The sequence below is a fragment of the Bison bison genome, unplaced genomic scaffold (genome assembly GCF_000754665.1).
Source record: "Bison bison bison isolate TAMUID 2011002044 unplaced genomic scaffold, Bison_UMD1.0 scf7180017864473, whole genome shotgun sequence".
Lineage (NCBI taxonomy): Eukaryota > Metazoa > Chordata > Mammalia > Artiodactyla > Bovidae > Bison > Bison bison.
Window position 1 is genome coordinate 16,895,931 of NW_011495034.1, and position 12,937 is coordinate 16,908,867.

Consider the following 12,937-nt stretch of genomic DNA (forward strand, 5'->3'; position numbering starts at 1 on the left):
TGCCAGTCCAGGTTCGATGCACGATACTGGATGCTTGGGGCTAATGCACTGGACAACCCAGAGGGATGGTATGGGGAGGGAGGAGGGAGGAGGGTTCAGGATGGGGAACACATGTATACCTGTGGCGGATTCATTTTGATATTTGGCAAAACTAATACAATTTGTAAAGTTTAAAAATAAAATAAAATTAAAAAAAATTTTTTTATTTTGGTTCCTGCTGAGTTTTCAAGCCCTTGTGCCCCCCACCCAATTTTGTAGGATGCATTTGACAAGTAAATACTCTTCTGTCCATTGATCTTCCCCTCCTCCCCAGTAGCCTGCATTTTAAATGCAGATATATGTAGAGGCTTTAAGAAAAAGCAGTTGTTTTCCCCTTTATACCAAGTTCCCCTCTTTAAGATATTCCTGCTATTATTCGTTATATACCAGATAAAACTTGGAAAACATTAGCCTTGGTTCCATTCCTTTCCTCGGGCCACCTGCATTGCTGGAGACTGAAATCACATGATAGATAAGAGTTTACAAAGTGTTTATCAAACATTTAACCAGAAGTTTGAAGCGTAGGCCTTCTTAGACTTTTCTCAATAAATCTGTGAGAGAGGGCACAGTGAAGGGACATGCATCACCATTCCTGATTAGATACGTGTCTCACTTGGGCTTTCTGTCACTCTGAGACAGTTACTGGAAAGTGGTTTAGATAGTAGATTTAGATTGCTGTTGCTTCTCTGAGAGACATTAGCTAAATTACCATTCAACTGCAAAGACAGGCTGTTTTCTGCTGAACACTGTTTTGTCTTTATAGGCCAGTAATATGTAATTGAATTTAAGGGATCATGTAAATTTGATGCACCCTCATGTTCACATCATATATTGTCTTTGAAAGTGTTTTATAGGACAGATTTGTTGTAGTGAGTATATGACCTAAGGGTTTATGGGTAGGCATCATTTGGAAGATGTGGAAATAACACCCCTCCCCCCACAACACACAAGTCACTGTAATCAATGCTTTATCATTTGCACTGATACAGCTCAATTTTACATGAGTACAGGTGAAATCAGCGTTTGTAATAGCAGTTGCAACAACGTGTCAAAATGGTTAGTAGTAGTATTGCTATTTAACTCCCTTTTTTCTTTTCTTAGGGACAGTCTCCCTCAATCCGCCAACTTATCATGCATGCAATGGCAGAATGGTACATGCGAGGGGAGCAGTATGACCAGGCCAAGTTGTCTCGAATACTTGATGTGGCCCAGGACTTGAAGGTGAGTTTGAAGGGACAGAGAACGCTTTATTTATTGATGATAAAAATTCCAAGTGTCTTAGGAATAAGTCACATGTAACTCTAAGCTAGAATGGATGAGATTTAGTTTTTCCTTATAGGTAGAAAGAGGTTGGAAGAAGAGTGGTTCTTTAGAAGTGTAAAAATGTTTTCATTTACATTTCACTGAGTTCTGTTTGGTCTTCTATGATATTTAAAGGGCTGTTTTAAAATAAGTGATATTGACATCTTCTTAGATGTAATCTGTGAGATACAGTTTTTGGAGAAACTGATTGGCTATCGACTTTTCTACAGATTTCATTAGCATTAACGGATTCTTTTGACAAATAGTCTGATTCTTGATGTCTTTGATTTGATGTACACAGTACTGGTGGTGTAGTTGTACTTAGAGGAAGCCTGAGTTTAGATTTTTTTTTTTTTTTAACAGATAAAGATAATTTTTCATGCTTTGTGTTTTGCTTTGCTTTAGGTTTATTTGAAAAAACACAGGGTAAAGTTTATTGTGAAGGTAAAGTCATGTGTTTGTCTTTGAAATGTGATCGTATAGTTAGGGACAAGTGTTACCATTGATATACACTAAGCTGTTTTGTTTAAAAAATTATGATTAAGAAAATATTAGCAATATTTTATTTAGACCTGTTTGTGAAAATAAAAACTGGAAACAGAAAATAGGACAGAAAAGTCACTCAATTGCTTGACTCGTAGTTTCTAATATTCTTTTTCTTTAGGCTTTGTCAATGCTGCTAAATGGTACTCCATTTGCCTTTGTTATTGACCTTGCTGCACTTGCTTCACGTCGTGAATACCTCAAACTTGACAAATGGCTCACAGATAAAATTCGAGAGCATGGAGTAAGTGGGATTTGTCTGTTTATTACTTCTTTTAAGTTTTGATGGTCAAGATAACTGAAGAAAATGGCAAAATGTTATTACTATATTCTGGAGTTGAGTTGTAGTGCTTAGTCTGAAATCAGTTAATGATGAGTTTCAAATACACTGAAAGACTTTCTCTTTTTCAGGAGCCTTTTATCCAGGCTTGTATGACTTTTTTAAAGAGACGGTGTCCTTCTATTTTGGGGGGACTTGCCCCAGAGAAAGATCAGCCCAAAAGTGCTCAACTTCCTCCAGAAACCCTCGCGACAATGTTGGCCTGTTTACAAGCTTGTGCAGGGTAAGAAGAGTATATTTAATACTGGAACTGGATTGTGTGGATAATTATTGATTTGAGGAAGAGGGTTTGAATGATTAAATACAACAGCATTTAAAGTAACCCAGTGGGTTTTAAGTCCAAAGTACTATACTACTGAAGTATGAGCTCTGTTTGAGTTAATTTTTTAATATGTGGTGTGAGATAGGATCCTAAATGCATGGTTTTACATGTGAATAGTCGATTTGTTTGTTGAAGAGACTGGTCTTTCCATTTGGGACTATCTTCTGAAAAATCAGTTGCACATAATATGAGTTTATTCTGGGCTCTTAGTTCTATTCCATTGATCTATATGCCTGTCCTTATGCCAGTACCACATTGTCTTGATAACTTTCACTTTTAAGTAAATTTTTAAATTGAAGTGTGAGTTCTCTAACTTTGCTTTCTACTTCTCCAAAATTGTTTCGGTCATTCTGGGTTCCTTAATTTTCATAAGAATTTTAGGGTCAGCTTGTCCATTTCTGCAGAGAAATTACATAGCCCAGTGGGATTTTGATAAGGATTATGTTCAATCTTTAGATCACCTCGGGGGATAGTGCCATTTTAATAGTATTAAGTCTTCCAGTTAACAAATCTAGGATATCTTCCCATTTCTTTAGTTTTCTCTAATTTCTTTCAGTGATGTTTGCATTGCCTTAGTCGTGCTTTTTGCTGGATATTTGATACAAGTCATGGTATCTGAATAGAGAGTTGGATTGTCTTTTTTGGTCTAATTGTTCTTGTTTGAACCTCCAGTCTAAAGTTGAATAGACGTGGTGAGAACAGACAATCTTATCTTGTTCCTGATTTAGGAGGAAAGTATCCAGTGTTTGACCATTAGCTATAATGTTAGTTATGGGTTTTATAGTTACGTTTCACATTGAAGGGAGTTTCCTTACCTCTGTTTCTAGTTAGTTTGGTTATATGTGTGTGTGTTGCATGTCTTATTTGTGGTTGAAAGCTGGAAAGTTTAATATGGCAATTCTCGAAATCACAATTCTCGAAAACCCACTCAAGGGTTTTTTGTTTTGTTAATGCTCTTTTCTGAACGAATTCAGTAATATCTGTATTCTTTGTCCTCTTTGGTCACTGATATCTCTGGATAAGCTTTGTGGTTAGCTAAGATTGGAGGTTTTGTTAAACTAAACTCTGAAATCAGTAAGCTATTCTTCACCCTGTGATTCTATGTGCTGTGTCCAGGCATATCTTTAACCCTAAGTTGGTCTCTTGACAAGTCCACTGTGGTATTCACTTGCTTCTTAGTCAGAACCTGAAGGTTGGCTTGAGGTGAACTTGGGCTTGAACCTAAGAACTTGGGCTTTCTTAGATCTTTCATGGCAGTGGCACAGCTTTAGATGCTAGCACAACCCTACACACACCTCATACCTTCTAGATTCCTGGGGAAATGTGAGAGTTTTTCAGATTTCCACCCATGGGAATCATCTGAAGTTTTCCTTTTGAACTTTTGGTTAGCCTGTTGTTTCGTCAGACTGTTATCTTCTACCTTAGGCATTCAGGAAGTTAAAACAGTGACCTTTAAAATGTTTTCTGCAAATAACCATGAGGAAGAGTCTGTTTGCCCTGGGTCAGTTCTTAGGTCCAGTATAGACAACCCGGCCATTGTGGTCTCACAGGGAATCCTCAGATAGGTGAAATAATGATTATTTCTTTGAGAATGAACTTGGAAGATGTTTCAGCCCAGTTCTGAGCCCTCTTGATCTGGTGGTTGTCAGGTTGCTTGCTGGTTTTCACTGTGATTGTGTTTTAATTCTGAGTTGGGCAAATTAAGATGTCATGAAGCTTGCTGTTGTTACCAAGAAGTAATCATCTTTCTGGAAGAAAAATTCCCCTCATGTTTTTTTTTTTCTTGGCCACTCTGCGCTGCTCTACCTGGGATTGATCCCTGGCTCCAGCAGTAAAATGAAAGCAAGAAGTCTTAATTCCTGCACTGACAGGGAATTCCTTCCCTTGACTGTTGTAAAGCCTTTTGGTTCATTTCTAGAGTTTTGGAAAAATCAACTCCTAACTTTTTTTGGCTAGTGTTCTAGTTGGTTTTATGGAGGAGAGAATATTTAGAGGTCTTTACTCCACCGTCCTCACTTTTGTTCTGTCCTATATATTCTTTTTTGTAATTTCTGAAGCATAGTAAAATGAATACCTGTGTGATTCTCAAAGGGGAAAAGTAGTAACATTTCAGTAGAGAAGGCTGGATCTGACATTTACGACATTAATTTATTGATCAGGAGGTCACCAGCTCCATTCTACACGTGCCTCATGATAAAACCCATTGAGAACGTTGTGTACGTTATGTGGTAATCTCGCTGTCAGCAAAATACAAAGTAGCAGACAAACACAAATCAAGGGGACATTGTATAAAAACAAAAAACTGGCTTCTACTTTGTAAAAAAATCAAGTTTAAGAAAAGAGAAATAAAAGTTGATGAATTCTTGACAGTTTAAAGAAACAGAAGAGATGTGACAACTCAGTGCAATGGATTCTGATCCAAGTGGGGGAAAAGAGCATGGAGGACATTATGGGAATAATTGATGTAATTTGAATCTGGCCTATTTTATTTTATCCTTGCCCAACTTGCGTTGGATTTCATGATTGTTGTTCTACAAGGTTATGTAAGAAAATGACCTTGTTCTTAGAAAACAGGTTATAAAGTATTTAGAGATAAAAGATACCTGATGTATCTAATCTAAAATGTTTTGGAGAGAAGTGGATATTATAGAAAAAATGGTTAAATAGGGCAAAAGGTAGCTAATTGGTGAGTGAAGCATTTATGGGAGTTCCTTCTAGTACTCTGGTCTCTTTAAGTTTGGAATTTTGTCAGCTATGGCAAGTTCTGCAATAGCAAGGAATAATATTTTAATTAACCATTTTTATCAATCATAAGTTACACAGTTTTAATATTGTAACATCTCTGAAATGATGATTCATCTCATTGGTGACCTCTTACAATTAGAATTAACCCAGTTAATTTTGTAGAGCATGTAAAATAATGCTGTGGCTTACAATTGAAGGCATTTTGTGTTGAATATAATATGATAATTATTATCTATTACTTGTAGCCATTAACCCATGGCATAGAAGTCTTTGAAACGGTTTTCCTTTTAATTTAAAGGGGTGTTTGTTTGTTTGTTTGTTTGTTTTGGAGAAGGCACCCTACTCCAGTACTCTTGCCTGGAAAATCCCATGGATGGAGGAGCCTGGTAGGCTGCAGTCCATGGGGTTGCTAAGAGTCGGACACGACTGAGCAACTTCCCTTTCACTTTTCACTTTCATGCATTGGAGAAGGAAATGGCAACCCACTCCAGTGTTCTTGCCTAGAGAATCCCAGGGATGGGGGAGCCTGGTGGGCTGCCGTCTGTGGGGTCGCACAGGGTCAGACACAACTGAAGCGACTTAGCAGCAGTAGCAGCAGCACTCTACTAAATAGATGTTTTGTGCCTTAGTGAACTAGTACCTATTTGTGAATATTCAGTTTGTTTTTCACTATATATCACAAATAATGTTGCAATGAATAGCATTTTGCATCCATCGTCTTTGCCAGTGTATATTTGGGCCCACTAGAAGTGGAATTGTTAGGTTAAAGGGAAATGGCATATGCAGTTTTGCTAGGTGCTATAAAATTTTTCTCCATAGCAAGTTCTCCATTTATTATAACCAGAGGCAGTTGGTCTATTTCCCCATAGTTTTGTGCTTATCTGCAAGATAATTTATTTGTTTTGGCTGTGCCTCATGACATGTGGGATGTTAGTTCCCTGACCAGGGATTGAACCTACACTCCCTGAAGTGGAAGCTCAGAGTCTTAACCACTGGTCCTCCAGAGAATTCTCTGAACTGTTTAATGTAGAGTTTTACTTGCTACTTTAAATATCCTAATCTGTCCTCTCCCTCCCCTCAGAAACAACTTTCTTGTCTGAATGACTGCTTTTACTTTTTAGAGTCAACAGTATGATTAAGAATTTAGAGGGTAAGGTCTAAGACAGTAGGAAGTTTGCATAGCATTTATGAGTGCAAGGGGTTCCACAGTTTTAGGAGACAATAGCACCCTGTGATAGGAAGGTGGATTTTCCTGTCAAACGTATAGCCTATTTCACATTTTAGAAGTCAGTTTTTTACATGCTTGCCTAATACAGTTACTGACTACATGTATGGCATTTTTATCTATACTTAAATTAATGTCTTATTTTTGACTGAAAACCTTGTCTAAAGATTGTTTATCTGTTTACTGTGATAACTTTTATCCACTTTTGTGCATAATTTTTGATGAAGTAGTTGAGGATATGGAATGTTTCTTAGAGCGGTATTTCAAAATATATGGGCAGCAGTGTACCCAAGGCTTGTTAATTTCAGAGTTATTAAAAAATATTTTCACAAGAAAGGCAGTGCTCAGAAAATCCTGGTGATTAATAACAGATAGAGAGACATGGGATATGGTGGAAATTGAGCCATAGGTTCCAGCAAGTTTTCTATTTATTAGAAATCCAGATTTGTTTGTTTAGGTGTTCTAGGGAATAATTAATGATATTTTTCTCTTTTCGTGTCTCTCCAGGAGTGTTTCTCAGGAGTTATCAGAAACCATCCTCACCATGGTGGCCAATTGCAGTAACGTTATGAACAAGGCCAGGCAGCCACCACCGGGAGTTATGCCAAAAGGACGCCCTCCTAGTGCTAGCAGCTTGGACGCCATTTCTCCCGTTCAGGTAAATGAACACTACATTTGGTACATCTCCATTTGGTCATAGATTTGAAATAGAATAAACTTCTGCATCATCATTAATAGTCTACTCAAAGGAGATTTTTGTCTGAATTTATTACATTTTAGATAACTGCATGTCTAGTATCCACTTAAAGGAGATCTGTAAATAGGCATTGTGGTTGAGAATAGATTTGAATCATTAAACAGACTATGAGAGGAAAGATACAAAACAACTTAGGTATATGGTAAGGGCTTCTTTTTAAAATAAGAATAACAGACTTGAGAAATAAGCACTGCCTTTGAACCTGATGTGTCTTGTTTGTAGCTTCACGGGCCAAGCAACAGTGCTAGAGCATAAGGACTTGTTATAACTGGGGCTCTTCAGCTCTCAACTGAACTGCTCTTTTAAAAACAAGGTACATTTAAGTTACTCCCTGACACCAACCACCCCCTTCTCTCTGGGAGCAACATATTCCGCTTCTATTTTCAGCTGCATTGAATGGCAGGTTGGGGTTTATTTTAAGAAAGAGCACTTAGGGAACCACTTCAGTGACCACTTTATAAAAGGCATATCATATATTATTTTCTATAGTCACAGAAGTCTGAAATAATGTCACAAACTAAGAAGTTTAGAAGTGTAGTTATTAGATATTTTATAAAATCTTTTGGTATGAATAGTATACCTTGTTTTTTGTTTTTTAAATTAGAGCTGATCTCCTCCAACCCCAAGATTCTCAAAGTTTGACAAGATTTGTTTTGACTAGATTTCTAATTTCTAATGCTTTTATTGTATTAAAAGTTAATTTAATTGAGATTTGTTTATATTAAAGGGGCCTATTGGAAATTATAAGGATCGCCCCATGTCACTACTAAATGTTTAGTAGTACAGCTTCAGAGAACTTCATCTGAAATGTTATTCTTGAAGTTTTATAGCCCTTATATTGTGGCTCTGGTTCTTTGGCAGGGGCTCTTTAAACCTGCTGTATCACAGATCCTGTGATATAGTTGTGATATATTAAGAAAAATGACTGGTACACTTGGTTTGGGGATTAAGCATCATCATGTTTTGCAGTTTATTAAGCATTTGAAGAGCTATTGCTAAAGATTGCTTTACCTGTGTCATTTATCTGCCTTTGCTTGAAGTGTGTTTAATACGTTTTTATAATGTTTTTCTTTAGATTGACCCTCTTGCTGGAATGGCATCTCTTAGTATAGGTGGTTCAGCTGCCCCTCACACCCAGAGTATGCAGGGCTTTCCTCCAAATTTGGGTTCTGCATTCAGTACCCCACAGTCACCAGCAAAAGCATTTCCACCCCTTTCAACCCCAAATCAGACAACTGCATTCAGTGGTATTGGAGGACTTTCATCACAGCTTCCAGGTAAGAGGAGTGGTGGGGAGGGGTACAGATTATCTGTAAGCTTCATCATGCCTTAGTGCATGTAAGGTGTTCTGAGTCACTGTGATAAAGGAAAAGTGCTTAAACTAAATTGTGAAAGTTGTTTTCACATCCAGAGCTGGGAAGAGAAAAACATTATTACATTAATTTAGTCAAATTGTAATGAGGATATTTATACTTATAAATTTTTTAGTTGAGTTATTCAGTAAGGATTCTATTACCACATGATACTATAAACAGTAACAAGTTCGTTAATCACATTCTAAAGAACTTAGGCTTAGATCAAAACTCATAGCTTTATAAGTTACCCAACCTTCGTATAATAAAGGTGAAATGTTTCATACATCAGATTCAGGTATATGTCCTGCCTTTTTGCATCTACCTTGAAAATGATAGGAAAGCACTAGAACTTTCCCACATATTTTGGCTTTTAACGTGGAAGTAAAGTTTACATTTTCCCCCGTAGTACCAACATGTTTCTCCTAAGCTGTTTGCACTTTTTATTGCCAGAGTATAAGTTTAGAATACTAAAACCTAATTAGTGAAATGTTGTAATAACTTGGGCTTCCCTGATAGCTCATTTGGTAAAGAATCCGCCAGCAGTGCAGGAGACCCCGGTTCGATTCCTGGGTCAGGAAGATCTGCTGGAAAAGGGATAGGCTACCCACAATATTCTGGGCTTTCCTGGTGGCTCAGCTGGTAAAGAACCTGCCTGCAATGCAGGAGACCTGGGTTCGATCCCTAGGTTGGGAAGATCCCCTGGAGAAGGGAAAGGCTACCCACTCCAGTTTTCTGGCCTGGAGAATTTCATGGCAGCCTGACTGGTATAGAAACTGGGGCTCTTGGACTCCCTGCAGTGTAATAACTCTGTAACCTAGTTGCAACTGAGTTAACAAAAGACCATGACTTTTTAATTAAGAATTTGTCTTTGATAAAGTCAAGAAGATGAGTAATGATAAGACTTTTGGCTGCCTTCATTCTTTCTAGTAGGTGGTCTTGGCACAGGCAGCCTGACTGGTATAGGAACTGGGGCTCTTGGACTCCCTGCAGTGAATAGCGATCCTTTTGTACAGAGGAAACTGGGCACCTCTGGACTGAACCAGCCTACATTCCAGCAGAGTAAGATGAAACCTTGTAAGTGGTAGTGTTGTCTGTGATTGTGAAGTGTGACTGATACATATATAACTTACATGTCCAATTTGTTGTCCCCAGAGATACATGGACAAAAACATTGACTTTGTCTTAATATGCTGTTAAAAGGCCATTATGTTGACATGCCTCCTAGATGGGTGGGAGTATCATGAATTTAAATTTTTAAAACAAAAATTTGAGGTATTATTCCACCTTTCATCCTGGATTGTCAGAACAAGGTGACAGTTAAGAGGTGGCATTCTTCAAGGTGTTATCCGAGGAGTAAGGAGCAAAGTAAAAAAAGGCTCAGTAGTTTAAATCTATGTATATAAACCTTTTTTGTTTTTTAAATCAGGAGCAGCCAGGAAAATCTCAGATTTCTGTTTGAGTTTCGCCAGTTTATAAAGTAAATAACTATATTTTAATGTTATAGCTTTATGATTTAGAAGTACACATAATTATTGCCATATATGTGAAAAAAATCAAATTTTAAACTTTTCATCTCCTTTAGTAAGGTATTTAAAAGTCAGAGGAGTCTTCTTTGTATGTATGTATCATTGACTTATAAATATCCTTGTCATTGGGACTAAATATTCATTATCCAAGGTTTGAAAGTATACAAACTGATTTGAAAATGTTAGTGTGAAAGGCTTGTCTGAATGTTATGTTTTGTAGCATGCTTTGTGTTTTCTTTCAATGTGTCATGCATATGCATTGGGAATTCTTACATGTAAAAGGTGATAAAGTAACCTTGAATGAGGTTGTGATGAGGGTAAGTGCATTATAAATTTGAACCTAGTGAACTTTCATGGTGTGAAAAGTCCTTATATAAAGTACTGAGATAGAACTGTGGTTGTAAGGCAGTTTTGTTAAAATCTCTTGTGTCCTTAGAGCAGTTGAATATTGAAACTTCACCCCTTTAACACGTCATTTTAGGTTTTTTTTTTTTTTTCCCCCCTCTTAAAATTCAAACTATATTGGTCTCTCTGGCTCTGTGTGCTTAATGTGGGGGAGTAAAGGAAGAGCCTAAATGCCCACTGTTTGCTTTTCTGTTTTTAACAGCGGACTTGTCTCAGGTGTGGCCAGAGGCAAATCAGCACTTTAGTAAAGAGATAGATGATGAAGCAAACAGCTATTTCCAGAGAATATATAATCACCCACCACATCCAACCATGTCTGTTGATGAGGTGAGTGTCTAGAATGATCTAATTCTTTATGGTTTAGGTAAATCTTAAATAAATGCCCCTTTCAAAGTGAAATATAACACCAATTGTTTTGATATGTCTCTTTAATATTTATCTCAAGCTCAGTTTATTGTTAAATATTCTGCTTAACAATTAAGAGTATTTGAGGAGTGCATTCCCTGGTAGCTCAGCTGGTAAAGAATCTGCCTGCAATGCAGGAGACCCCGGTTTGATTCCTGGGTCGGAAAGATCCCCTGGAGAAGGGAAAGGCTATCCACCCCAGTATTCTGGCCTGGAGAATTCCATGGACTGTATATCCTTGGGGTCACAGAGAGTTGGACATGACTCAGCAACTTTTACTTCACTTTCTTAATAATGGTTTCCTTTATGTATATATGATTTTTGTCTTGCTTTTTCCAGGTATTAGAAATGCTACAGAGATTTAAAGATTCTACCATAAAGAGGGAACGAGAAGTATTTAACTGTATGCTAAGGAACTTGTTCGAAGAATATCGGTTCTTCCCCCAATACCCTGATAAAGAGTTACATATAACAGCCTGCCTGTTTGGTGGAATAATCGAAAAAGGACTGGTCACTTATATGGCACTAGGTTTGGCCCTGCGATACGTTCTTGAAGCCTTACGCAAGCCTTTTGGATCCAAAATGTATTATTTTGGGATTGCTGCACTAGATAGATTTAAAAATAGGTGAGTGGATAGGTTTGCTGTGAAGGTTCTCTCTTTTAATAAAAGAAGAAACAGTAGCTTACTTTTCAGCTAATTCTTCTATGCCTTATATGTGTATTAACTAACCTTAATGACTGTATGAAATAAAAGAAAGAAGTGAAAACAGTTTGTTATATTTACCAAACAAGTGGTTGGAAAAATGTAGCAATTTTTTTTTGTTTACTGAACTATACTTTATAATACGTGATAGTCAGTATTTTAGGTTAATAGGTCTTTGAAATTCAAACAGTTGTGTAACCACCACCACCACCACCACAGTCAAAATAACTGAATATTTTCGTCACCCCCAAAAAGTTCCCTTACTTCCCCTTTGTAGTTAACTTTCCTGCACATCTAACCTCTGGCAATCCCTGATTGGATTTGTCTGGTTTTTCCAGGGTATTATCTAAATGGAGTCCTACACAATGTGTATGAGTTTGACTTCTTACACTGAGCATGATGCCTCCAAGATTTACCTATGTTACTGCATGTTTCAGTTTCTTTTTATTGCAGAATAGTATTCTATTGTATGGGTTCATTAGCAAACTGGTTTTCTCTTCACCTTTTGATGAACATTTGGAATTCAGCTAGCTGGAAAGATAGTAGTTTTAGTGGCTCATTGTAATCTTAAGTAAAACAAAGTTTTACTTAAACTTGTTTAAAAAACAAGTTTTTTTTGATACAGAAAGGATGAAGTTCACATTTTCCCTCTCTTCTTTGTTTTTCCTTTTGGCATTCTCTTCAAATAAGGTATTTATTTCAAAGGTAGAAATGGGAGAAATGGCCTAGATTAGCTTTTGAAGATTTGAAATTGTACTGCCTCTGTTCTTACATGAAATGGCAAATGAATAAATGTTTTTGTTGACAGATTGAAGGACTATCCCCAGTATTGTCAGCACTTGGCTTCGATCAGTCACTTTATGCAATTTCCACATCATTTACAGGAGGTAAGTATTTTCAGTACCTAAGTAATTGAAGGGTTTATCTGTTTAAATTTGGATTTATTGGCAATGGCATTAAGATTGCCTAATGATTGTTCTGACATAGGTATACATATTATTTGTTACTTGTTTTGTAGCTTAACCTTGAAAAAATAGGAATTTTATATTTTGTAAGCAGCGGTTTTGCTTGATTTGATAAAAGGCTTTTGCTAGTTCTTTTAGCCTACTAATTCTATCAAGGAGAAGAAATCTTTCACTGTTAACCAAGAATCCCTGCCTGAGTCTAAAAATACAAGTTTTTCCTCTGATTTAGATGTTAATGTGAATCAAAGCTATTTCTTTCTGTTGTTGGTGTTTAGGTTTTTTGTTTGTTTTGGTTTGGTTTTGG

At 36.9% G+C, this 12,937-nt stretch overlaps 1 protein-coding gene across 3 annotated transcripts in view; it reads left to right on the plus strand.

Annotated features, from left to right (window-relative positions):
• The window catches only part of CNOT1 (CCR4-NOT transcription complex, subunit 1), an 82,945-nt gene that overhangs the window by 43,621 nt on the left and 26,387 nt on the right, over window positions 1-12,937 (plus strand). For 2 of the 3 annotated variants that reach the window (XM_010861840.1, XM_010861838.1), the window contains exons 14-22: window positions 1,141-1,260; window positions 2,006-2,128; window positions 2,296-2,447; window positions 7,024-7,174; window positions 8,349-8,550; window positions 9,556-9,702; window positions 10,762-10,886; window positions 11,304-11,590; window positions 12,477-12,555. In XM_010861840.1, the coding sequence (XP_010860142.1) occupies window positions 1,141-1,260; window positions 2,006-2,128; window positions 2,296-2,447; window positions 7,024-7,174; window positions 8,349-8,550; window positions 9,556-9,702; window positions 10,762-10,886; window positions 11,304-11,590; window positions 12,477-12,555 (1,386 nt within the window). The remainder of the gene's footprint in view (window positions 1-1,140; window positions 1,261-2,005; window positions 2,129-2,295; window positions 2,448-7,023; window positions 7,175-8,348; window positions 8,551-9,555; window positions 9,703-10,761; window positions 10,887-11,303; window positions 11,591-12,476; window positions 12,556-12,937) is intronic. The other variant, XM_010861839.1, reaches the window with a different exon arrangement.